The following is a 27922-nucleotide window of genomic DNA, read 5'->3' on the forward strand; positions in this document are numbered from 1 at the left end:
CTCAGAGGGAAATTTTTTCCTTTCTATGGGTTCAAAAAACGGGCAATTACAAATATTCCTGAGATGTACCTGCTACACAGTTAATCTCTATGAAAATGTGATAGTTAATGACTTTTATTCAACTTTGAGAAATCAAAATTCATTTCAGTGCTTAGACATTGTTAAATTCTGGCTAATCAGGCTAGTGTTTCCCCTAAACTAACAAGTTTTCTTTTGTCTAGCTGAAGAACTTGTACTTCCAGAACATGTAACGGACATTCTTCCAGTGAACATTCACAGAATTACATGTGGTTGCTCATACCAGTGCCACTGCAATGTAATACAGATCTGTCATGAGCACGAGTAGAACGTGAAATCCTTGCACAAAGAACCTGATAACTGAACAGTTTTTCCTACTCTTAAACCTGACCGAAGGCGCTTCACACTGTACATACAATAATGGTAGCGCACAGTGCGGCATAGCTTTCATTCAACTTCAAGGCAGTGTTTAAACTATGGACTGGTGTTTCAATTGTTCTGATAACTTGATCAAACTGAGCACAAACAAGTGTTTATAGTGTGTGGATAGCAATTTGTTCATTTTCTAAGGTTCTATATTTTAAAAAAACTGACTTGTGTAAAAAAAAAAAGAAAAAAGCTAATATTTTGTATTAAAATATCATGTGTATTGATATTTTTTTTTACCCATGTTGTCTCCCTCTAGAATCTGGCTTTCATCGACTTTGAAATTTTGAGGAGCTTTCAAATTTGATATATAGCCTCTGTAACTTTCAGTGGGAAAATAAGTTGTTGGTTACCTATTTAAAAAGGAAGGAAAAAAAGAGTACCTGTGGTGATGATTTTGGTTGTTCTGGCTGTCATTTTCAGCACAGAGTAAGGATTTAGTTGGCCTGAAAAGTGAATGAAACCCTTTTGGGACACTTTTTTTCATACCAGGGGCAGCTTTTAGTGTATTAGAAAGCAAGTTAGTAAATAAAAAGAATAAACTGAAGAGTCACAGTTCACATGGCTGCAGTACTTTCCTGCAAACAAATGTATCTAGGAGCAATTGAGACAAGTGGAGGGGTGGGGTAAGATGTTAGGGATTCCTCCTTTTCAGGAACTTTGGTTTAAGGGAAAAGCTCACTAAAATCAATCCCAGGTGTGTGCAGATGCCAGCTGAGGGCTCTGTAGCCCTCAGAAGAACACGTAGTCATCTTGGTACTGCACTGCTTTTATACCTTTATAAGGTATAATAAAGGGTACAGTAAGAAGTCTTGTCTTTTAAAATAGATGCTTTTTTTTAACATGGTAAATTCAACTGGTTTTAGAGAACACCACCAGTTACTGTTTTGGATGAGTTTCATGTCCTTTTAAATTAACAAGAGCAGCAAAAAATCATTCATGGACGTAAGTGCCATCTATATAGCACTTATAGCTGCTACTGAACTTGTGCAGTAATTTTATTTTTGTTATATGTTGGCTTTATACCAGAATCTCTTGTTTAGGGAATGCTTTAGTATCCCATCTGACATGAATTAGTTACACTGCTGCTTCATATTCTGTAGGAAGATGCACAAGAATTAATTCCAGCTATGTGTAAAACCCCCATGCCATTGCCAAACTTAATTGGATATTCAAGTTTCCATATGCAGACTGCTTGCAAAATTGAATTGCTCAGATTCTTTCCCCTCAACCATGTGTCTTATTTTCTTCTATCTTCTTTCCCTTGCTGAGCTGTCCTCCAATGAGAAGGTGGGTGCCTGAGGGCAGGGACTGGGGAAATTCCAAATGTCTGCATCACTTGGGCCCTCTCTTTTGGCCACTGCTGGAGATGGGTCTGTCCCACCTGTTTTCAGCAGCCTGTTTGCACATGAGTAATGCCAGTGCCCGTCCTCTGAGCAGCCTGAACCTCTGCAGGGGGCTTTCTAGCAGGAAAGAAAAGTCCACCTGACATGAGGGGTAATGCCTTGGTTTTAATATGAACGTGCCTCCCCCAAGCCAAAACTCTTTTCTGTAGCTAAAGGTATTGGCAGAATGGAGAATAATGAACAGCTTTGCTGAAATGGATTAGAATAAAAAGTTTAGAAGGGGAGGCAAAACCTTGCTTATGGTCAAGCCTTTTCAGGGCTTGCCATTTCTTTCTCTTATTTTCCTTTCCTAGACTCTTGATGGCTTGAACTGGACCAGCTCTGTATTATGTGATCTGTTCCAGTGATTATGCAGGAATTTCACAGCTGTGTGTTCCCAATTGCATTGTGTTTTCAGAGCTTTCCTCAGATGAGTGTAGGTAGTTGCCCCACCCCAGTGCACCAGCAGCAGCTGCAGTCACAGTGTTTGATCAGAATGCTTGGTGCATGTTTATCCAGCAGGTAGGAAACAACTTTCATAGCTCTGCTGCCTGTGACAGAGTGAATGGCTTGAGGAATAACTGATGCCTTTAGAGAAATATGGTGTCCTTGTCTCCTGGTGCTGAATGTGTGTGTGTGTGTATTGATCAGGTATTGAACTGCTTTGGGGGTGGAGGGAGGAGCAGACCTTGGGTCTCTTCCTTTGCTGTGTGTTCTGGGGAATAATGAAATCTTGGACAGTAAATGGGAGAAGTAAGTGGAGGGGAAATAGTCACTGCACATCCAGTATTTTCAAGGCACTAGATAAAAGTTTCTGATAGCTCAAGAACTAGTTTGGCAGCAATTTCTGGAAACCTGGTTCAAAGAAGAAAAAAGTAAAGAAAACCCCAAGAAAATGCAACAAAAAAAGAAAATACCCAAACCCCAAACAAAGCCCAAACCACCCTAGAAGTAATAGGAGACATGAAAGTGTCCTCCTCTCCTTCCACCAGCCTCCCCAGAGGTGGGAGGAATTCCCAATTCCTGTGATATTTTCCTGTATATAAGGGGGGTACTGACCAGTTCGAGCTGTGAGCAGCATGTTGGAGTAGAGCAACATGTGTGTTGTGGGTTGGGCTTTTATTTGGTCTCATCCATCTCTGTCCTGTTCCCCCTCCTGCTCCCCCTTTAGTATTGGGCTGTGGCAATTGCTGAGACCCTGTAAAGGACAAAAGTAGGTAAGCCTGGGGGAAAATGTGGGACAGCAACCACCCTACCCTGTTGTCTGAGAACAGGAAGAGGTGGAGGAAGGAGGGTTCACACTGTAAAGGTAAGCTTGCACAATGTTATGTTCTTACACGATCTATTTTCTTACACACTAGAAGCCAAGGCAGGTTGATGCTATGAGATACTCTAAAGCAGTTATCCCATATCAACAACTATTTCCCAAATTATTTTACTCTTCCTTTAGCTGTTTCCCATAGTTTGTGCTATACTTCTCAAAAAAAAAAAAAAAAAAAGGCAGTATTTAATCTTTATGCCTTCACTTTGTAGCTTGATATGCTTAATTTACTGGAAGTACTGATGTTACTAATCATTCAGAAAGGTTTCCCACAGTTTTGATATTTCTTTGGTGTGCAAAGGACCAACCCTTGTTCTGGGACACTGAAAGTGTAAGTCCTATTCAGAAGGGAGAAAAATCGCTTTAAAACTGTAATCAAACAGCAAAATTATTCCCCTTTTAGTTCTAAGTTAGATTCTTTAAGAGTGGCAATTTCCAGTTTATGGCCAGCAGTACTGGCTACTTCTGCTGGACCAGATATTAGTTAAAGGGAGAACTGTCTCCAGAGGAGCTCTGCTGGAAAGGGCTGAGCCCTGGGTCAGTGCTGTGCCCTGGCAGCAAGGGAGCAGCAGCATCCCACGCTGCAGTAACAGGAGCACAGCTGGTGAATCAAGGGAAGGGATTATTCCCCTTTGCTTCACATCCCCAGAGCAGGGATTGTGCAATCTCCCCGGGTGTTTCAAGACCCGACTGGATAAATCTGTTTGTTTCACTAAAACGTGTGACCATTCTCAAATGAGCTGTGGCTAGAATTGAAAATCAGAACTGTTTGCAGACATTTACTGATGGCTGAGCATCAAACAAAGCTGATATGCATCTTAGTCTTACACTGTTTTGTGCTACATCAGTCCCATCAATTTAAATAAGTTCAGTGGAAGAAGTTTATATGCAGAGAGAAAGGTTTTCTAAATTTTCTGATAAAATAAATAGAAATGATAAGGGTCTTAGCAGCTGCAGATTATGAGCAGCCTCCACTTCAGAGAACTCTGCTTTGACTGGCTGAAAATTGCAGGCCTTAATTATTTCTACTTTTCTTAAAGGGTTTCAATTTTCAAAAGTTTTTCTGGCATCTTAGTCTGTTTTTAATATTGAATGAATTGGCATTAATCTATGATCAGAAACTGTTCTGTCTCTCTGTTCATCTCTGCCCCAGCAGGTAGCTGGTCATTTCCAATTTCTTCCAGAGTCAGGAGTTAACATGATTTGACAGGAATTATGGAGATGCCATAATTCCATATACAGGGTTTTCTAGAAATAGCAGTTTTCACAGGTACTAACAAAACCCAGCATCCTGAAAACTGCCCTGAAATGGAAAGATAGGTAGAATCAGGAGTATGACATGGACAAGATAGGAAAAAGTTCTATCCCATATGTGGAATTTGAACAATGAGTACTGATGAGGTCAGTGACCACAGCAATGCTGTGTATGTCCATAGTGATGCTCAAGGTGTTTATGGTCATGTCACATAACTAAGCTTCTGCTTTACTGTGTTAGTGCAAAATTTTAGTGAGACATTCCTGCAAAATCCATTTTCTACCAAAAGCTCACTGTGCAGTTTACAGATTAATGTAACCTTGATCCTGTGAAGTGTATGGGCAAAGGAACAGAGAGTAAGATGCTGTTTGGGATCAGATGCCCAAATCTAGCTGTCAGTAACATTTGACATTATTGTTTAAAGCTGTTGGAGGCCTGATTTTGAGTTGATAGAGATCCTGCATGTCTACAACAACATAAAAAGAAAAAGGTGTAGCAGTTACCAGGCAGTTGAAATCAAGTAGGATTTAATTTTGTGTGTCAGTTATTTGTTCAGAGCCATTTATGGTTCCACCAAGCAGTCTTTTTTAATGAAGTTTCATAGAAGAATGTTTGTCTTAAGAATGACAGTGGAAAAAAAAATTATGAGGCTTAAAGCTATAAAGACAGCATGTTGGAGGAGGAATACTTGCTTCACGACCTAACAAAGGTGACACTCACTCAGCAGCATCTCGCTCTCGTCCAGCAGCATTGATCTCTTCCATAACACTTTCAAAAGTAAGACATCAGTAATGCACAGGAGAAGGTGCTTTAGGTAGGCAGAGTGGACAGCTTTACAACTCCTTCAGCCTGAATGTGGAAGCAATGTTAGTAATAGAATAGGGAGAGAGAGTACAATACCAACTTCATATAGCTATACATTGCTTTTGTCTTCTCTTATCCTTGTTATTGTTCCTACATACATTATATATTACAGTTACTGTCCCCATTCTTAGTTTCCTGTTTTTCTCCTTTTATATCTTATTTTCAGTTATCTTGCACTAAAACACATTTAACTACTTTCCTCATATTAATGATTTAAAGGTTTTATCATTCTGTGCTGCAGCAGACTATTTCTGGCCAAATTCCAGTCCTGATGTCCAGATGTTTCATATCTGTAAGTCCAAAATAATCATTCTTCCAAGAGATTTCCTTTTTTTTTTTTTTTTTTAATACAACCATCCTCCATGTCAACCTGGCCTCAAAAATAGATTCTTGTATCCATGCTGGTATCTGAATGTGCTGATGCTTTGTGCTGAGCAGGTCCTCTCCCATCCACATACATCATTTAATGGATATATCAGATCCATTACGTAACTGACATTTTTGTTTAGGTTTTCTTTTTTTTTTTTACTAGTAAAGATAATTTTTCTTATTCTCATTCAGGGGACAGATACACAAACTGTAGCTTGGCTTATGTCAATCATTTCTTCTCTCCATTTTGTACTTCTTAGTTCCCTTTCTTCCACCACAATAAAGTTCTTGTCTTCCAATGCTCCAAAAAAGAGCTGTTGTTCCCTCTCCCGTTTACCTTGCACCTGAACGCTTTCTCAGGTTGCCTCAAGCACTCTAAAATTAATCTTTAAAAAGCTTCTTTGCCACAATGTTTGCCCCAGAAATGATAATGAAAAATGACAGTTGCCATTTATGCTTATGGCTTGTTGTGATGGTTAATGTTGTGTTTTCTGTAGTGCCTGACCCTGCCCTCTCTTGTGCTTTAATGGTAAGCAAAGATGGGGAGGTTGTTTTGGTCCTTTCTCTGTACAGCATTAAACAGAACATGGTTACAAGAACAGTGTCTCAAAACTAATACACGATCTGGAAATAAAAGCAAAAAATTACCAGCTGCCAGAGACTTACTTTTTAATCTTATGTGAAAAAATAAAAAACTGAATCTAGCTATTAAACTTTAATCTGATTGCTATCTAAGGGAAATAACTTAATAGCAATAATTTTTAGCTTTTAAATAGTTCTCAAATGGAATTAGGCAATTCTGGTTAGTTAGTTGTTCATGTACACTCTTATCAAAGATGATATGGCTTTTTCTGTTATTTCTTTTAGGAGTCCTACCTATTTGATTCTTAATCATGAAAATGCATCTCTTCACACCTGAATCAATGTGAAGATCAGAATAATATATTACACTATCTAATAATGTCTTTTACACTTCATGTTATGATCATATGGCTCCAAAAGGTATTAAGAAGTCGAGGCTATGTTTGCTTTGTATTACACAGTATCAGCAAAACAGCTTTCCAAAGGGTGAATCTGCACCTCTCATTCAGTTTTTATAGTAAAATTAATCTCAGTGCAACGTAATCTTCTTACTTGGCCAAGGCTATTTATGAAATTTACTGGAAAATTCAAGTTAAGCACTCCTCTCCAGAGGTTGCCTGATTTTTCATTTGTTGGAGCTTTGTTTAAGTGCATGCCTTTGCCCTCCAGAGCCATGGGGATTAGGTATTTTGCATTTGCTGACAGGAGGCATTGCAGCACGGATGTGTTCTGTGCTGCTGCTTTTCTAAACACTGGAGTGTTTTCCAGAGGCTGAGTTACAGCACCTCTGCACAGAGCTGAACCTGACAAAGGGATGGCACAGATTGTTTCTGCAATAATCTTTTACTGAAATAATAATAAGTACTTAATATCTTGCCTCTTTGACTATGGAGAGTAGAAAAAAAAATCATGTCAGTGGAAAACCAGACACCACGTGAATTATCCCTTGCTCTGCATGCAATCAAAAATAGCACTTTGGTTTTCAAGTTCACAGTTTATGTATCTTTGTTTAAAAATGTTCAGTGAACTCTTAAATACCAGTAATTCAGTTCCTTTGGGGTTTATAATTGCACTTTTTTATCCCCTCAGAATTGATAATTGCTGAGGAAAGGAGCAATTTTTAAATGATCAACACTTTGACACTTCCTTCTGCAAACCCAACCAGCCATCCTGCCCAAAGCAAAAACTGCATTTATAGAGGTACCACCTAATGCAAAAATGCCTGACTGCCTGAAAGAGGTAATTTGTAACATTTTATAACCTCAGTGTGTGTGCTAGATGTTGAGCTAATTAGCCATGTATCTTTGAGGGAGCATGCCAAGTTTTTATGACTTAGATTTCTCATTATTTGAGCAAAAATAGGGACTTCAATATGTGTATCTCTACCCTGGAGAATCTTGTAGGCATATTCCTTGAGGTTGACAGGCACACAAACACTTTAAATCAAAAAACAAAAAAGAAAAAAGCCGTAAAGCTCAATGTGGAATGTAGATGAATGATTCTGCATTTTCTATTTTGAATTATTGACTTGTTAAATTGTATAAGAGCATGAACTTTACAGCCACTTATGCAACTAAGCAAGAAGACATTAAGAAAAATAAACAATTTGCAATTGCTCTGTTTTTTGAACTAGACAGTAGTGTGGGATTAATAGCTGTCACTGCTGCATTGATACAAAAATGTCTGGTGTGTAGCCATAAAGATGAAAGTAAACTACTGAATGTTTTTAGTGCTGTAGATTTCTAAAATTTCATCGTGATTTCAGAAACATAAAATTTATTCACTACAACTAAAAATAAAGGGAGTAATTCCACCCATTAGTGCATTATATAGGATCTGCCAGCCTGAAAAGAAGCCAGGTTGGTATATTCAAGTCACTCCCTAAGATTTTTTTTTTTGGTTGAGGTATGATAAGTCCTCAATTGCTTTTGTCTGATGATATCAAAGACTGAATGATTTTAGTACTAGGGCACAGGTTAGGACTGTCTATATTTTGTATTCCCAAGTCCCAAAAGCATTCAGGGCTCAAGTCATTCAGCCACATTTGTATAATCCTGTTGCTGATCTAGTGAACACTTACCACACAGTACCTACCCTGCTGCGATTGCTAAAAGCAATTAAGGATCTTTATTTATATTTGAATTAGGAATACATTTCACATCAGATATTCATTTCTTTGTTTATTGTAACTTATGTGCCTGTGACTTTTACACACTGGCATTTCTTTCTGAATATTTGTATAGTTTAAGGAAAAGCCCATGTAGTTTTTGGCCTATTCCCTACCAAGTTCTAACAGGCCCACAGTAAGCTAAACATACTCCCTGTTTCCTCAGTAACCAATCACTGCTAGTGGGAGTTAACTGCATGAAGAAAATGTATTTGCAGGGATTATATGAGGAGAAATGGTGAAGATTCAACTTTTATTGCCACAAAATGTCCATGTGAGCTATAGCATATTAGTCTTAATAAATATAGTGACCAGAAGATGTTCAGCTCATCTAAAAGCATGTTAAAAAATGGCTTAAACTTAGTGTAGAGTCAGCTACAAAGTAAAAATGCTATTTAAATCACTCTAATAGTGTGTGGCTCCTTAATCTGTAAAAAAGGTAAAACTAGACCCAGTGGATGACTGATGAAACTAGAATAACTCAGATTAAAATCACGATTTCAAATGTTGAGAAAAATATTTGCTTGTGGCCTTCAAATTAAGAATGGATACTGTAATTTATGCGTGTTTCGAGTCTGAACGTAAAATAAATGAGAGGTTCTTTGTGTGAGAGGCCTAATGAAAATTGGCCCAGAGCTGTCTCACAATATTACCATTTAGTTTTCAAAAGGTTTAAGAAACAGTGGATACAATATATAACAGGCTGTCATTAACTCTGACTATGGAGTGCATGGGGTGCCAGTGCACATCCACTGCCTCTGCAAACAGCACTGATTCCTTGAATCTCTTGAGTCTCCTTTTCCCTAACTTTGAATTGATGTTGACACCACACAATGCACAGTGGCCCCCTTTTTCATGACAGTGAGGTCATACTGGCTTCATTGTTTTCCCATAAATATACAATATTTATTCCTAATTTTTACAGAATTTAGCTCCTGATTGTTTTCTCTTGCAAGGTTTAGCAGTGTGTAAATCAGTAGTTCAGAGTTATAGGATGAGTTTTGTCCTTACCATTGCCTCTCTGCAGATGTTAGCCAAGAATCCAACTTGTTGGTTAGATGTTTTAATAGTTTAAGATCTGGGCTGGAGCTTGAGCTGTAAAATTTGGATAAAATCACTTCCCCACCTCAGGAGAGCAGTGAGGAGGTGGTGAATCCTGATCAGCACTCAGTTAACTGGGAGCCTGAAGATTCAACTTGTAAAGAAGTCAAGATATTTTGTGGATCCACATTTATTAAAATAGGTGCATACATCTCTTATTTGAAATAAATGGCTAGGGACAGAATGAGATTGAAAAGACAATCCTGGACTCAGCCATTGTCTACTGCTTATAGAGACATGTAAAAGAACATAGAAGATAGAAAAAGGGTGATATTTATCTGTGAATTTTAATTCTAGTGAGGGTGATATTACTGAGTAGAGACAAACTGAAAAACTTGAAAAGAAATGAATATCTGAAAAAGAAGATCTGAAAGAAAAATTTCATGAAAGAAAAAACCCAACACATACTTCACTTATGTATTTGCTGGGAAATTTTGTGTTGGAATTAAAAAAAATAATAGGCAGTTCTATTTGTTTTTTTTTTTACTGCTGGCTGCTCCTTGAGAATCCCAAGTACTGCTCTTTTGTGTCTACAAACCAAACTAAAGCATCACTTTTTTTGTTTACTGCTCAGGAAGAATAACAAATATTAAGAATAGCAAATATTAAGTCTTGAAACATCTAAGTAAATTACCTTGGGATTTTTTTAGGAGAGGCGAAGAGGTAGGGCAAGGAGTCCATGGATATTTTATTTATCTCTCTCCTCTCCTCTGTACAGCTTCTAATGTGTAAGATTCCCCAGTCAACCCAAATATAGATGTCATGTCCTCTGCCATATTCACCTTGAAATTCATAGAAATAGAGTCATTTTGTTACTGGATAAAAAATAACTTTTCTTCAGATATATTGCTTCCTTGAAGTTCTTGTGGTCCAATATCTGTTTGATACAAGTTCTGATAGCTGTCATATTAAGCATATCACTTGCATTACTGAAACATCTACGTAAATTCTAGGATAAAGATTAAGGTAAACTCCATACAAGTTAATTCAGACTTGGTATAAATACGCAGAATTTTACTAGATGTAGTTCACTTAAAGGTAGGTCCGGAACAGTTTTTTTATAAGACAAATTTCTCATTTTATGAAGTCCAGTAATATTTGCTGTGGTGTCCCACAGCATGGTGATAAAAAATATTTTAAGTGTATAAAAAGCTCATCTTTACTGTAAAGGGGCTATGATCAAATTATGTGTACAGCTTTTTGGTGAAAGGTGCGGTAGCTATTGAGAAGCTTTCTTAGATATTGAGAAAACCTTTCTTAGACAGCTGACAGTCATTTTGTTTTGGGAAACATCTATACTGTATATATTTAATTCCACTGTGCCAAAAGTATAAATAAGAACCACAGAGGTTGATAAAAGTTCCTGTGAACCAAACAAACAAGTGAAGATGTGGGAGATGCCACCACTCCAGAATTGCCCGACTGTCACTGACAAACAGGCACCATGAACTTTCACAGCATAGTGGTTTTGTGCTCCCTAATAGAGTAGTTTAACTTCTGCTCTATGGATTTATGATTCCCAAGAATTTATGGTTCCTGCAATGAAGAACATTTCTGTACCCAGGCTGGCAGCTCTCTCTTGGTACTGGTTGTATCAACACCTCCCTGCTGGCAGCGCAGCTCCCCCGTGCAGCAGACATTAAATAACACGTACTTTCACTGCCATCAGGGGTGAACAAACCAGCGTGATTATCACCAGCTTCCTATAGCAAAGTTAGCAAACAAAAAGAAGAAAACATGTAAGCTTCAAACAGCTTAATAAAGGGGAGCAAGGTAAAACAAATGTAAATTCAAGAGCTGGAGAGAAAGCAGATAAATTCCTGCTCATTGTCAGGGAGCAGGGTGTGTGTCAGTCTGTGCTGAGATAAAAGAAAAATAGCAATTATTCAGGTACACATGAAAATAAAGCAACACTTCCCCCTTACCCACTTACAACAGTGAGTTATGTGCTTTTTTTTTAATTTTTGTCTCTGTTCAGACCCTTGAACTTTCTCCTGTAGCCAAAAACTGCCCTCACAAACCCATGAAAGTCAGACAAAATAAGTTCCAGTGTGAAACACCTGAGCATGGTCCTTCCAAGGTGTGTACTCCCCTGAATTTGTGGGCTACTTACATGATTAAATATGTACTCCAATATTTGGATAAATGGAGGTGTGGGTCATTCCAACAGTTACATTAAATAGTTTCTATTCCAGCAAACTCTATGTGCTTGGAAAAAGGAAGTTAAATACATGTAGCAAACATTTTAAGTAAATGCATCTTAAGCTGTATGAAACACAATGTTAAACAAACAGTAATAGTTTCTGTGATTCCAACAATGATTTTCAAAGGGATTTAGATTTAATTTTGGCTGCTATTCAATATGGAATTGGGAAGATAATGGGCATTTTTGGAAATTTGACTTCAGTTGCATGAATGGGACCCTTCTGAAATTTCTCAAATGACTCTAAAATCCCAGTCCTTGTGGTAGTTTGAAACTTTAACTCCTGAGATGCTGTACAGCAGGCAGAGATGAGGAAAATGTCAGTTCTGTACTCTGCAAACCAATACCATAGAGATGTGATTTCAGCCTGACCCAAAACAAGAAACAGAAAAGAATCACAGTCCAGACACTGTTCAGAAAAGGCTCAACACGGTAACTTTCTCATCTAAAGTAACTCCTATGGTAATAAGGAAAAATGTAAGTAATAGTTAATGGTTTTAAAGGAATTCATCCATATTTGAAAACATCATTGTTGTTATGGGAGATATTTAAAGCATGTAACTTTCTCTTAGGAAATCAGGGAGATTTTTGTTCCTCACTAAATATTTAATCAGAACAGATTAAAAAAATCTCTTCAAAATCTCCTTCAAGCCACTGGAGGATGAGTACTTCCCCATCCAAATAAATAGTTAAGCTGTAATGTAGCTTATCTAAACCACACTAATAAGCTATTAGACTGGTAATACAATTCAAATCTTAGCAAGTGTAAATTAGGCAGACAGCTTGAATCTTTATTGAATACTAGGATTAGTAATTTGTTTATGGAAAGCTGACTATAAAATTATTTAAACTATGCATATTGGAACATTAATATGCATAAAAAGGAACAGCATTTCAAAAAATCACTAGCTAATTAGGTAAGCATAATATTTTCTGTTTTAAGGTTAAATATTTCCTTATGAAAATGGCAATTATAATGCAAACATTTCTAACATATTCTGCAAAATGCCAAGGAAACTGTGATATAGGTATGTACAATCTGACCCAGAGCACTGCGTTATGACCTGTTCTGTTGGCTGTGTTGGTTGACCCAGCTTATTTTTAAAGCTGTTCTTTTCTGCAAACACTAGGCTGCTCCACCAAGAGAATTCATTGTCTGGTCTGGCTGTCAGTCTTGAAACCATCTTTTCCAATACTTACTTAAGATATCTTACTACTAAAAAGCTTCAGGCCAGAATTATCAAAGCCTCTGGGGGTACAAGAACTGGAAAGCAGAGCCACTGCATAACCATCTGTTCAGGCCTCCTCTTTGTTATGAAGGTTGGTCAGCTGATCAACACAATCAGCATCAGCCAGAAGAGTTTGAACAGGAAGAGAGATGGGTCAGGTCAGAGAGTAGAATGTTTTTTTCAGATTTTCTGGTTCTGATGATTTGTTCTGTAAGATGTTTAGAGAACTGGCCAAAGCTTGTTATGAACAACTATCTTTGACACCCTGTGTCTATGGGTGAAGTCTGAGGAGCCGGGAAAGGGACAAACATTGTTATTGAGAAGGAGGACAGAAAGTGTTACAGCCCTGCTGCTTTAACATCGCAGCAGCCTGGGATATATACAAGTTATTTCAGAGCACTTGAAAGCTAACAAGGAGACAAGTAGCAGCCTCTGTGGACTTACAGAGAACAAATCATGTCAGATGTAAATGGGGTCGGTTCGGAGGCGGTCACTGCAGCGCTCGGGCCGCAGCCAGCGCGGCGGCAGCAGCAGAGGGAGCCGGAGTGGCACCGAACGGGGCTGGGGGGATGGAGGGGCAGCCACAGCTCCCGGGAACGGGGCTGGGGGGATGGAGGGGCAGCCACAGCTCCCGGGAACGGGGCTGGTGGGGTTGGAGGAGCAGCGGCAGCTGCCGGGAGCGGGGCTGGGGTGATGGAGGCCGGAGGATGCAGGGACAGAGTACCGTGGCCAGGCTGCTGGAGACCCTGATGAATATTCAGTTCAGTCAGCGCCATCAGTTATTTCTGCTCGTGAGAGCTTCTGGCCCTATGTGAGGTGTGAAGGTTTATGAAAATTGTAGCCAGCAATCCTCCTGTACCCTGCGATAGTTATGACAAATTTACTTCACTTTTGCAGAAGCAAATGAATAGAAGGCTGGAGAATGGGGGGGTATCTTCCTGCTGCCCACTAACTGATTTACGGACCCTGTATCTTAGTTCTAATACGAGTGATTAAAAACGCCCAGAAGACTAGCAAAATATAAATCGATTTTTAAAAATCAGTCGTAGTTAACCTCAATTGAGAAAGCACACAGCTTCTCTGCAGTATGAGACATGATAGGATTAATGTTTCTGCTTTTCATCTGCCCCTGCTTTGGTCTCAATAGAACTTTAAAGTAATTCTCAGCGGATTACACTCGTGAAACAGTAAATAAGCAGGAAACTGTGAGCTGTCCTGACGCAGGAGCGTCTTTCCCAGGCTCAGTCTCAACCAGGGCAGCGCTCGATCCCTCTGGGCGCCTCTGCACCCTCACTCGCACCCGTGACGCGAACGGGCGGTTCATTAACGCGGGCAGCTCATGAGTGCGCTGCTCCCGTTCGAACCCGGCGTGCCGGGGGCGCGGTGCCGGTGCCCGTGGCCCATGAGCAGCCGGGGGGCGATGGGTCTGGGGCTCACCCCGCCCGCCCGCCCTCAGCTCGGCCCCGTCCCCGCCGGGCCCCGTTGAGGGCGGCCGGCCGAGCGCCCCCTGGCGGCCGCAGGTGGCGCTGCAGGCGGCTCCGCCCCGCCCCGGCCCGGCCCGGCCCCGCCCGCGCGTTTCCCGGGGAACGCGGGCCGGGAGCAGCCGGGCGGGCGCTGCCTCCTGCATCCCTCCTTCCATCCCTCCTTCCTTCCCTCCCCGCCGGCGCCCGCAGCGGAGCGGCGCCCGCACTCGCGCGCCCCGCCGCCATGCCCCGAGCCGCCCCGCTCGTCCTGCTGCTGCTGCTCGCCCTGGCCCAGCGCCGCGCCTGCCTCCCCGCGCCGGCCAGCGCCGCGCCCCCGGGCCGGGACCCCTGCCTGAGCCAGCCCTGCCGCAACAACGGCACCTGCTCGCCGCTGCCACCGCCGCGCCGCCTACAGCTCATCCTGCCCCAGCCCTCGCCCGGCTACAGCTGCACCTGCCCCCCGGGGGTCACCGGCGACTCCTGCCAGGTAAGGGGCGCGCCCCAGCGCCGCCCGCCCGCCGCGCGTCCTTGTGCCCGTCCCTGCCCTTGGGTGTCCCCGCGCTGTGCGGGGACACAGCGAATGTCCCTTCCCGCCTCGCCCCTGCCCCGTCCGCGGGCGGCTCTGCCCGCCCTGCCCCGCTCCGCACCCCCCGTGCCCCTTCCCGTCCGCCTTCGCCGCCCCGCCGGTCCCGGTCCCTGGCGGGCGCTGTCGCGCCCCCCCGATGCCGCCGCCGGAGCCGTTCCTGGTGGCCCCGGCGCTCCCCGAGTTCCCCGAGGGGCTGCCGGCCCTGCGGGCTGGGAGCCGTGCCGTGGGTTGCGCTCCCGAGCCTGGAGCCGCTACCCCGGGCACGGCTGGGAGCGGCGGCGTGCGAGGGGCTCGGCCAGGCTGAGAGAGGATGGGGCTGCACCCAGCCGGTGCCTCCCAGGTTAATGTCAGTACTACAGTCAGTCCTCGCAGTTTATTCAGCACTGACTTACTGTAAGGTGAAAGGGATGGTCCTTGGAAGCGAATGCTGTACTGCATTGAATGCTAATCCTTAAATCGTGTCTCCAGGGGTCATTTTCATAGGCTAGGAATGCTCGCTCCCACGTTTCGGGTGCCTTTTGGATTGATTTTGAATTTTGAGAGGTCGGAATGCTCAGAGTAGGGATAATGGTCTAAAATACAGAGAGGCAAAAAGCAGTATCTTTCTAATGCTCTTGGTCATATTGGGATTTAATGTGATAACATAACTGAATGTAATTATTGTCACGTGAAATTGTGATTTTTTTTTCTCTAGCATTAAAGATGACAATCTTTGTTGTCATGCTCAGAAATTCACAAAAAACTTAACCTTCCCTCTCTCCAGATAAGGAAAAGCAGGTGCAGGGACCCAGGTTTGTTTCCTGCATGTGTATATGCGGGGTTACTTTCTGTGAGAGCAGCGTACAAAAGCCTGAATGGATTGGCGACCATTGCTTTGTCAGTGCTCTCGCTTTTAAGTGGATCTGACAGAGAAGCAAATGATTTCAAGTAATTTCAGTCTGCTTTTTAGGCTTTATTTTTCTTGGGTCACGTAGTATCTGAATTATACTGCTGAATAGATGAAAGGGATAATACGTATACTGAAGACTTAATGTGTAGGTGAGTCTGAAAGTCATTGTAAAGTCGGAGCACAGAGTTCTGTACTTGCCTTGAAACGCCTCAGCTGGTTCAATGTAACAATGAAAGTGAAAATATTTACACTAATAAGATTCTGTAAAATTGGAGAGATGAAAGTGGATTAAATAGATTTCTCTTTGGCTAATTTTAGATCTTGTCTTCTTTAGAGTTTACTATGTTTCTGTTGCTGCAAAGAGAGAAAGAGAGCGCTGTGTGTTTGCTTCTGCTTGTTGTGAGATCCATGACTAAAAGATTAATGACCCTTTTGAAGACCTAGTAAAATGTAACACTTGTGCCATCACACCTCCTGTGAAGTGTTATGCCTGGGGAACTGAGTTTAATTGTTTTTTCTAATAAAAGAGAGGCAATATGTTCATAGCAGTTATGCTTTTTGTTAACTAATAAGAGGAGTCTTACAGTGTTATACCTTTTGTTTCCATTTTATAAAATACCAAGTAATGCCCCTTGCAAGGAATACTGATAAACAAATGAATGCCACTTCAAGCTTTCAAGTCAGCAGCTGAAGTATGGATACCAGGTAGTTCTGAAGTTAATACAGTTTTGAAATGTAACTGTAAGTAGGGACCAGGCAGGGGTTTTTAAAGGTATAATATAAACACAATATATATTTTTGAGGTTTTGTTCATTTTGTCAAAATAGGGAATAAATAAATATTATACAAATGCTTTATTTCTTGGGTTGCTCTGTCATTTAGATATCTAAGACCTTACCAGATACTTAATGGCTTAAACTCCTACAAAGAAAGGCATAAACAGTCATGTTTTCTGATTCAATGACAATAAACAATCATAAGGATTTAAAAGTAACTGTAAAGATTTTTTCATGTATTCCTAAGAGTTATGAGAAAACTATTGACTTAATTAGGGGATCACTGGGATATAACTAGACAGAGGTTTTTGTCTTAATGCTGAAGGTGTTACTGAATAGTTGGACTTGTAGAGGAGAATGCAACAGAAATTCTTATGCTTAAATACTCAGATAATGGAAAATATGTTTGAGTTTTTACAATTTGTGATGGAGCTGGATTTCTTTGGGAATCCTGCTTCTCTAAAAAGACAAAAATACTTTCATGTTACTTCCTGTATTGAAGGCAAGATTTCAGTAATTCTGTTCAGATGTGTTGAGATGTTAGAGTGAAGACAAAATGTTCTGAATGTGCCCATGAGTCAACTGGGCATGGTGAAGCTGATAATGCAGAAGGATTGCTGTGAGACAAACTTGGAGATTGCACATAAATTTTACTCCTGAAGATTCTACCATAACTGGCTTTGATGCATCTCTGTATGCTGGCATGGGAAAAGAGTAAAACTGAGATCACATACGACTGAGATACTTCTAAAAGTCCAGAGCTTTCCTGTCACCAAGTGACGTATTTAACTTAGACAAGCCAATTCCATGATTTCATCTGAAAACTGCTTTAGTAACTCATTATTTATTTAACAATAGAAATTATAGTTCCTTTTAGTACATCCATGCCATGAATTATGCATGTGTGTATATCTCACATTATTTATCGTTTGAATATACTTTGCTTTGCAAACTTCAGGCGTGATTTGTTATGGATTTTGGTTTCACATTGCTCTGGTTTACCACCATTTTTGTTCATGGTTGGGAATTTTTTTCCACTTCCCTTTAGCATACTTTCAGTGTCTGTAAAGAAAAAGTAGGATTACTGTGTTGAAGTGTTTTAAACATTGGTCTGAGCAAAGAAATCACATGTATTCCCAATAAAATTGTACAAAAATTATAGTGAATTCAACTGCTTTTCTTCATGAATTTGAAGTTGGCCAATTCTCAGCTTTACACTGAGAGAATTTGATGAAATAAACTGAAATGAACTGAGTAACAGATATTAAAGTTATGTTAACATAATCCCTAAATTTTTATCTATATTTTACTTTTAAAAACAATCTTTAACCTTTATTTCTAATCACTAGTGTAATGACTACTTTGTTATTTCTAATGACGTATGTAATCCAATAAAACTGTTTTTCTTTATCAGGAAAGTTTTATGTAAAAATTAATTTGTATTTGTGGCTTATGAGATCATTTTAGAGACATAAGATACAAAGTAACTAATTGGGAAATGAAAAATTTCATGATCGACTTGGTAATTGGCTTAAAATACAGAAACTGAACTCAGCTAATTGCATTGAATTGCATGATGTTTATTTGATCCCATGCTAGTGCTAATTTCATTAAAAGGCTATCACATGAAGAAATATTAAATTATTAATGTATTTTAAAGTACTGTCATAGATGCTTTGTTTTAGTTCCTTTTCTATTTTGTTTTTTTTCTTTAATTTTAAATTTTATTCTTCTTTCTTTTGACTGATAATTCCCCTAATTCTTTTACTTTGCTGCTTTTTTAGTATGCTTTTAGTTATTTTGTAGATAGTGTCAGTAGTCAGAACTAGGAAACAAGTAGTGTCCACGCATACTTAACCAGAATTCTGATTTTGCAGCAGTTCTCTTCTCTCCAGACTGATTAGTGATGACTGGATGTTTCACTTCTGAGCTGGTACCACTGATGCAATAGCGTTTTTGAGTCAGTGTTCAAACAATTCTTTTAGTGGCAAAGAGATCTCTTTGGTTTTGGGGAGAATTTGTTGTGTTGATTCTAATGGCTGTATTTTCACACCCAGAACAAAAAATATTTTTTAGATGTAATTGTGGACAGCTTATTTAAAATAGAATTTTAGAAGGGTGTAACCTGAGTTTAAAAAAGTCAGTGAAGGAACTGGTATTACAAAAACTGGACAGTAGGTTGTATATTAAATTTTGTTTTTAGAATTATTTTTATATTTTAAAATTATTTTTGATTTCTCCTCCTGAATTTCTGCCTGATTATGTTTTTCTTAATTCTCTCCTTTTTTTTTTTTTGTACTTTTGAAGGCCAGGTGAATTTATTCTCATCTTTGATTATAGTATTTGAATGTTTATAGACTATACTGCAGCGATTTCAGGTTTTTTTGCTCTGTGACCCTTGCTTTTATTTTTTTATCCTGTATTTGGTTTATGTTTCTTTTTCCTGGAATTTATTTCTGTTCTCAGTAGATTTCTGATAATGTGGTCTTTAATGCTGAATGCAGAAATCCAGAGTTAGCAAACAGGTCCACGAAGAAGGACTGTTGTTTCTTGACTCACTGGTCTAATCCCTCAGGGGAAGTGGTACAAATTTCATTGGCCAGGTTATTTCAGGTTGCACTGGACAGTGCTGTGTAAAAGGACATCCTTTAATCTAGCTGCTAAATCACCTTCATGTCAGTATCCTGATTAATTCCTCACATGATCCTGTTTTCTATTAAATGCTGATGTTGCTTCTGAAAGGTCTCTAATCCTTAAATTCCTAATGAATTCTCTAGTATATTTAAAATGCTTTTTTTCATTCTGTACTCATTCATGAAGGGCATATACTTAGATTATGTGGCTATTGTGATGCAAGTGTTTTGTGATGTGGCCACTCTGTTTGCTTTTGACCTTTAATAACTGCAACATGCACATTTAGCAGGTGCCCTGCAGTTTTCTTCTTTAATTTGGATGTAGATGAGTCTCAGTTCTGAGGTACCACGTCATTTCCTGCTGACTAACTCTGCTCACTCGTGCAATGCTTTCACGGTGCAGAATTTAAATATTTGCTCTGATGAATATACAGTGTGTGAGAAGGGGCTGGGGGAGCTCTGTTTTTCTTGGAGAAGAGGAGGCTAAGTGGGATCTAAGTGCCATTCTCAGCTACCCCATGGGTGGTCATAGAGAAGGTGGAGCAAGACTTTTCTCAGATGTGCTCAGTGAAAGGACGAGAGGTGACACACATGCTATAGTAGGGGAAGTTCCAGCCAAAACTAAGGAAAAAAATTCCTCACAATTATGGTGGTCAAACACTGAGGCAGACATTTAGAAGAGTTGTAAGACCTCCATCCTTGGAGATTCTTGGCTTGAGTAGCCAAAACTCCCGGTGCCTTGGCCTAGCAATAGCCTTGACCTGAGTAGGGGTTGGACCAGAGGTTATTATTTGGGTACCATGTACACACCAACCCTTTGTATTTTCTTTTCCAATGTCCTGAAATGATCCTGCTAAATCTGTTTGAAATAGTTATTTTTAAATGCTAGTCAGGTCATTACATAGGGCAAACTATTTGGTCCTGAAGAATTCCATCATATAAATGAAAATGTCAAGTGTTGGTTGTTAATAATTTTTTTGTGATTAAAGGCTGCAAAGAGCTGGATCAGGTGTAAAGTAACTGAATAATAGTGGGAGATATGCTATGCTAAGATGGTTCAACTTTTCATATGTCGGATTTTATTGCAGTTTATGTTCTTTGATCTAAGAGAATCCCTTTGCAACAATATCTGCTTAAAAACCATAATTGTTTTACTTTCCTTTGAAATACCTGACTTGATATTGTAATTCATATATTATGTAGCTCTGGAAATTGTGTTTAGTGGAGCAAATTCCCAAAACTCCACACAAGTGGAGTTGAATGACTTAACTCGGTATTACAGGAGGTAGAATTGCTCCCATTCTTTTGAGGGCTCTCCTAAAATCCTGTACATATTGCCCTTCAGAGAAGGTCTTGTTTGAGATCAATAACTTCAGAAGTGGCATTTAGCAGGATTTTGCATGATCATGGGGTAATGAGTCCAGGAATCTTAAAAGATCATTAGTTAAAATTCCCTTTTAAAAGGCAGATATGGGTCTGCTGAGAACAGTGTCCACTTTACCATAAACACAGGCTGGTGGTTTTTTGGTTTTGGGGTTGTTTTTTTGATGCTCTCATATGTCACTCCCTTCTTGCTAAATATCAAGCCCTTGTGATATTTTGTGTCACATTTGTGTTCCAATTAATTTGTTTTCCACACAACATAAATTGTAAGTGCAGTTTTCCAAAAATTTTGTAACAAGGGAAATGCACATTAAGATAAACATTTATCAAGTAATGTTTACTTGATAAGAAAACTACTTAATTTGTTCTATTGGCTGAGTGTAATCTCTAACAAAGAAGCACTCTTGCATTCAAAAGCTGATCTGAGTGCTGCATATGTAACCTGTTTGAGATCAGCAATACATGTCACTGTCCTATATTATTTTTCAAGTTCACCTGAGTTTGTTTTACAGTTATACAAGCTGTAGTAAGTGTAACAATTGTACTGTATTTTTAGTATTATATTCTGCTGTAAACCTGAAAAAATAGTTGTAAATTCTATAGAAAGGCCTGGAAGTGATATATTGTGACTAGGAATAAGAATATCAGGGTTTGGTGCTTGGAATTCTCACTGCCTTGCTGAGTCACACTGGGCAAAAACTCATCACCTTCTTACTTATGTTTCTTCTCTATAAATTCAGTTAATCCTGGGTTTTCAAAAGGTTAATTTGTGAATATATATGAAGACTCTAAGAATGCTGAGTGAGAAGCACTTTATAAGGAAGCATAATATTGAAATACCATATTCTAAATTACACATCAGTGGCCTATCAGGATATATTTAAGTTGTAAAGAAAAAAAGCCTTCTTGTTTAAAAAAAAAATAAATCAACCGTTTGGGCTATTTCTGTCTCTGGCAAATATTCAGGCTAGCAGTTTACAGATTAATTTAGTTTCATAATGTTCTTTCTCACTGGAAGCAGGGCAATAGATCAATGATCAGTATTTCAAAGACTTCTGTAGCAAAGGTGTTTGTGAACAAGGTGCTCTTGAATGAGGTAAGAGGAGGATTCAATTTGACTGTGAAAGTAGGATTGTTATACTGAGATAAGGTCACTGGATGTTAATGATTTTGAGAACTTTGCTGTACCTCATGTATTAGTTACAACAGCAACTGTATTGCCAGTCTGAGAAGACTTTTGGGTAGCTGTAGGAACAATAGCTGTAAAAAAAGTAACAAGATATGATTCCTTTTCTTTACAACAAGCTTCTTCTTCAGTCTGGGTTGCCCTTATCTGGTCCTTTGTACCGGATCTAATAAAGCTGAAGCTTGTTGTTGACAAATGTGCAAGAGAAGGAATAGCTTCAGTCAGCCATGCATATTCTAAATAAACTCTGATTCTCTGGAAGACCCATGTGTTTTATTGGGGGTATGTGGTATACTCCTCACTGAGCCTGAGTGCTCAAAATGCGATTTTAAGATGTGCAGATAATGTCACGAGAGAACAGAAGCTGCTGTAGAATACTGTTCCCTTCTCTGAATGAATACTTGGTCCCCTGAAGTTAAGTTCAGGTAACTTTAGTTACAAGATAGAGAGGACAGAAATAGATATCACCCAGAGAAAGATTAGCAGATTAGTAGATATGAGAACATTTGAGTAACCTGGCGTGGACTACTTGTTCACTTTGATACAGAGACGAACAAGAAGAATCTGAAGGTAATCTTGTGACAAAGACAGTCCTTTAAAAAATAAACATGAATGAGGTAGTTAAATTCTTCTGGGCATCAGCTGTTAATCAAATAATGTGGCTAAGGAAAATATATAAACAATTTTTTGTAATTTTCCAAACTTGGTAACTTGGTGTGATCTCCTTTTGCAGTATTTGTTAGCTGTGTTTGTCAATAAGAACAGTCACTATCACCATGAACTACATGAAAACTCTTATGTTTTTTATTCAGCCCTAATGACTTGTGCTTTAAATTTGCAAATCTGTAAAAATTAATACAAATTTTATTTATATATTTGTTTTAAAGATTTATCAGATGTATGGTTTCCTCTGCTGAAGAAATAGGCAAATTGTTAAATACCTTTTATCAAAATCAAACTAATGAATGAGTCTCTGTAATGGCAAGCCAAACCAAATTTGTTAGGTTTCATACACAGCTAGCAGTCTATTAATAACTTGTGATTGACTATATACTTGTACTTCTGTTGTCATCCAATATTCAGGCAAATTGAGCAGTTTTCAGGCAAACTGAACATTTAACAGAAGGAAGGCGGCCATGGAAAAGTCTAATAATTTATGAGCTAAATGCCTTTGTGTTGAGATTCCTAATTCTGGTGGCAAGAGAGTTGTTTTCTGGCATTTATTGTCACTACGTAACCAAGGTTGTGTTCTTGTGTGTAGGGATCTGAGAAAACTTTCACATTTGAGAATGTCTTTGAATTTCAGTGAGTTGGGTTACACGAGGTTTACTGACACAGGGAAGGGCTGTGAGATCAGCTACTTGATTAATTCTTTTTAAGGCTCCAGCGTCCTGTGTGCTGATGGCATATGTGACAACCGAAGAAAATGGTGCTGAGTCCCCTGGGAAATTAACATGTTTAATTGAAGGAAGGACAGGTTGACTTAATTTACATAACTGTAATAGACTCTAGTGTTAAAATTTGTCTAACTATTTCCTCTTAAAAGTAATGGAAAGGTACTGGGTGGATGTTTTAGAAGTTCTTGATGATCTTTCTGAGGGTGTGTGGGGACCTGCCTTGTACAGAGCATGCTAAAAATGTGGAGCATCTTTGGAAGGCTGCTTATGACTCCACTGTGATACCACTTAAAGGTGAAGTAAACTCATAGTTATTTCTTTGTCTATAAAAATAATAAATATAAATTTGGAACTAGTTATTTCAGTAATGTGAGCTTTGGTTTCTTGAAATGTAGCCAAGAAAATCTCTAAGGTGAAAGAATGGAGGAGCAAGGTCAGCTGTGCCACTTGCTTCCCAAACACCCTTCTCCCCAGTTAAACAGCTTCCCCTGCAACATCCAGTTTTAACTGTTTCTGCAGGTGAATGGGAAAGGAAGGATTAATAGTTACAGTAATTTTGCCTTTCCACAAAGGCCTGCTTACAGATTTGCCCTCTGATTATCAAGTCCTGCTAGCAGTAACCAACCAGGGTATTGGCCCCAAACTTCTCTGCATTTGATTTAGGAACATGGAGGATTTTCTGTTAATGTAACATATTAGTGAGTGATTGAACCATATTTTATGTTTATATGAGACAATCAGTTGAGGGGTACTCTGGAAGGACAGCTGAGTTAGCAAACCTTATCCAGTGACACACAGCAAACACAAGGGTAGAGTCTTCATTGCTTTCTGCATGATGTATATGCTTTTCACTTTGTAATCAGTACTGCAGCATCTTCCAACTTGGGATTTCTAGTTCTGAGGACATTTTTCTTTCCGAAAATATGCTTGCATCCAGTTCTATTCTGTATTTTCAGTTTTTTTTAAGCTCCTTGCCCACGATGTGAAAGTATACCCCACTTGGAGGTGGGGCCTTTACTGCAAGCAGTTGTTGAGCTCCAAGAGCTACTGCCTGGTAGAAGCTCTTCCAAACTTCTTGACAGTAAGAAGGTTGGTTCTGAGCTGAGAGGTCTTGAAAGTTTTGAGTTACCCCGGGGTTCTCTTCTCTGACTTTGAGTGGGACTGCAGCTCAAGTGCACTGAAGGTGCAGCATTCCGTGATCTTGGGGCGGAGCACTAGTGGTGTTGTATGGAGAGAGAGCTTCCATCAGAAACACACCTGTGTTTGGCCTCCTGATCAGAGGTGCCAGCACAAAACTCATTTTAGTCAATGAACTGTCATTTTCTGATAACTCCTGTGTTCAGCTGGAGGTTTCTACCAATTGTGGTCTCTAGTGGGAAAAGTTCCTGAGTGTTTAACAATGTATTGATTTAGATGTGAACTTTGCCATTATCTAATCTAATTTTGGAGATAACTGTAAAACTTTTGAGTATCAATTGTTGATCTGCATGGTTTATTTTTCTGTCTTTTTAGAATACCACAGGTGAGATTCTCTGTTTTTCAAGGGAATTGTAAAGGTCTTTGGCTGATTGCTGATCAGGTTAAGCTGATGAAACTTGTATCCCTCGTTTCAGAAGAATTTGCTTTCATTCTAAAGACAATCACATCAAACCCAGAGAAAACCAAAGCTAATGTAGGAATGAGCAGAAACTAATTTGGTTGCAGTGACTGAATTGTGGAATGAGTAGAATAAGTCATTTATAGTCCCTTAAACCTCGTGAAGTGGGATGAAGACGAATATGGACTATCATGTTGTGTTTGCACTTCTTTACTTAGGACATGAAATAAAAGCAGCATCAGGAAAAAAAGGACGGAAGTTAAACTTTAGGGATTGAATGTTAAGTTTGTATAACAGATAAGCTGAAATATTTGCTGTAGATATTCATAATAGAATGAGGAAATCAGTGTATTCTGGTTTAATCACAGAACACTTGTGTCTGTGCTGTGGAATTTTATAGTTATAGAAGCTTTGATTCAATGTACAAAATATGCTCTGAACAAGGGAAATGTGCACTGCTGTGTTTGCTGGTTTGGGAAGGAAGAACTGGGCTGGGGTCCTGCTCTGACATCCACATCTCCAGCACTGCTGTTCCTGAACCACAGAGCTGCCCTTGCCTTTGACCTTCACAGTGTTTGGAATGACTTTGAGGATATGAGCTAGATGAGTAACTACATACATCAAACACCTGTTAGAAGGCAATCTACTTGAAATAATTTCTATGTATATTTTCCTAGTTTTCTTCTACCTTTATCAGAATAACATCTGTTCGATTCCCAGCTCGTTTGATGCTTAGGCATCTGTTCAATACCTAAGATTTTTTTGCACTGTAGTTGCAGGAATGTAATTTCTGTAGCTTCTGTTGTTGTCTTTTAACTCTGAGTCACATACATAAAGTTAGCTTTCCAAAACAGTTTTTATATTCTTCTTAGACAAAGAGGATTTAGATGCTGAAAAAGTCTGATAGCTTCTTTTCTTGCTTGACTTGGATTTCAATGGCATTGTGGGTTTTTCATTTCAGTACTGACAGTTCTTTGGGTATAAGTGAAAGGAGAGTTGGTTTGAATTTTTTCTGTCTCAGCTAGGTGAATTCACATCATATATCTCAGAGAGTTTGACTGTTGGCCTTTTCTTCAGCACCTGCCTGTATTTCAGGTCTGAATAAATGCATTAATGATGCTCCATAGTGTTATAGGTGTCTTTAGCCCTCTCACAAGTATGGAAGGATTATGAATTTCTCTAGTCCTATTATATATATATGTACCCTATTATATGTTATATACCATTGTTCGTGTGGATAACAGCAACCCAAATTATATTTAGTCAGCTGTGTGGACTTCTGAATTTTGCTTCATCTTAGAACAGTATTGCTCTATAATACAGGAGCAGACATGGTTAGACATCTGGCATAGGATTTCACCAGAATAGAAATAATAAGTGGTAATTTTGGCATCAAGGTATGAATCGGAATGTACAAGAAGCAGATAATTTAGGGAAAAAATAGTAATTTTCATTGCTGATGGTTTTTCAAATATAATAATGATATTTATTCTCCTTTCCTTTTTTTTCCTGTTGCAAATCTGATTTGCATTTCCATAGTGAGTGCTAAGGAACTAACTAGAGTGATTGAGTTAGTTTTCATTTACTCCTATTATACAAATTATGGACTTATCGTAAGTAAAATATTATTGCTTGGCATTAGTAACCTCAGCAGTGACTTAACAGAAATATTTTCTAAATTTTCAGTTCTGAAGAATTTACTAAGGCCTGCTAAACACTTGACAAATTTAGATTTCCCTGCTTTTGACCAACTTCTTAACCCAGTCTTTTACTTATTACTTTTACTTATTACTGTTAAGTAATATTGTTTTTTCAGAACGGTGTTTAGGTCTTTAATTTTTTTAGATCTTATTTGCTCTTTGGCCAATAACTAATGTGGAGGTCACATACCTTTTTGGTGAGGTCATATTGCATAACCATCTACATCAGCTTGACAGTGTGAATGGATTGCATCTCTTCTTATTCCAGATCAAATGAGAGGATTCTTCTAGAAAAGATGTTTCTCTAAAATTCCTTTCTGTGAGATATGTTGGGAGTCAGTCTTTATAATTCTTCACTGCCCGTAATTTTTGGGTTTGTTGATCATATTGAATTTCTGAGGGACTAAGTCCTTCAAAGAGTTTTTCTAGTTGTAATTACAGTTTGGTAATTGTTCTACTGTTTCTGTTTTATTCTGGAAAGGTATTTCTAGAGTAGGTAGATGGCTCCTACCAAGGTAGCTGAGAGTTGGGATTGAACTTGAAAATCCTATGAAGCACAGAGGCATCACTGTGAATAAATTTGTTTTCAATATTTTACTGTAAAAGTAAAAATGCTTTGTGGAAAATCAGATGACAAAAGAACTCTGACTAGTGTTGCAATTCATCTTATTGCTCTATTTCAATTAAATAACAACTTTCTTATTCTTCTATACTTGTGATAACTCAGTGCATCTTGATAGTGTAAGTAAAATCTGAGATTCCATTTTTGTATGGTTTTTGGAATAGATTTGGAACAATCTATTGTTGAAGCTGTGTGACAATAACTTCTTCCTTGCAACATTTAAAATAATTATCTAAAATCATGCATATGAGCTCAAGAGTTGTACTAGACTCCCATCATTAATATATATATATATATGTAAATGCACCATAAATGGTGTGCCAAGTGTGGTTTAGTTTTTTCAAGTGGATAGTAGTGCTACAATAAGCTACAATAAGCTTCTTGACAGTCTTCAAGAAGCTCATTTCTCCAGGTACACTGAAATGTCTTGATTTGAGTAGTGCAGCTCAGAGGCCTTGCTCTGAAACCTTGAGTCATTTGCTGTGCTATGTAGATGTGGTAAGCACAGTTTGTTCCAGCTGCCCTTGGGCTTATCTCTTTATTTATTTATTTATTTATTTATTTATTTAATGCTTTCACTGTGTGTTGCTATAGGGTGAGTTCTGTGTTGGATTCTGTGTGAAGATAAAAGGTTTGATATGACTCGAGATGAACGAAGGAAAAAAGAAATAAGAATCTGTTTTGCAGACATAGTTAAATTCCTCATTAAAGACTGTTTCTGTTGCATTCAGCTGATTGTGGATTGGATCAATAGACTGCAATAGTGATCA

The 27922-nt window shown here is 39.0% G+C and overlaps 1 protein-coding gene and 1 long non-coding RNA gene across 2 annotated transcripts in view; one reads left to right on the forward strand and one right to left on the reverse strand.

Moving 5' to 3' along the window:
- Positions 1-911: 911 nt before the first annotated feature.
- On the reverse strand, positions 912-9583 carry LOC113950514. Its single transcript, XR_003528762.1, has 3 exons — positions 9514-9583; positions 2889-3027; positions 912-2684 (listed from the first exon to the last, which is right to left on the reverse strand). It is a non-coding gene; the product is annotated as an uncharacterized LOC113950514 (long non-coding RNA).
- Positions 9584-14594: 5011 nt separating this feature from the next.
- The window catches only part of DNER (delta/notch like EGF repeat containing), a 119235-nt gene continuing 105907 nt past the window's right edge, over positions 14595-27922 (forward strand). Inside the window, exon 1 of the mRNA XM_027650655.1 lies at positions 14595-14870. Within this exon, the coding sequence (XP_027506456.1) occupies positions 14628-14870 (243 nt within the window). The 5' untranslated portion in view covers positions 14595-14627. The remainder of the gene's footprint in view (positions 14871-27922) is intronic.

The sequence above is a fragment of the Corapipo altera genome, unplaced genomic scaffold (assembly GCF_003945725.1).
Source record: "Corapipo altera isolate COAL_440 unplaced genomic scaffold, ASM394572v1 54, whole genome shotgun sequence".
In the NCBI taxonomy this organism is placed as follows: domain Eukaryota; kingdom Metazoa; phylum Chordata; class Aves; order Passeriformes; family Pipridae; genus Corapipo; species Corapipo altera.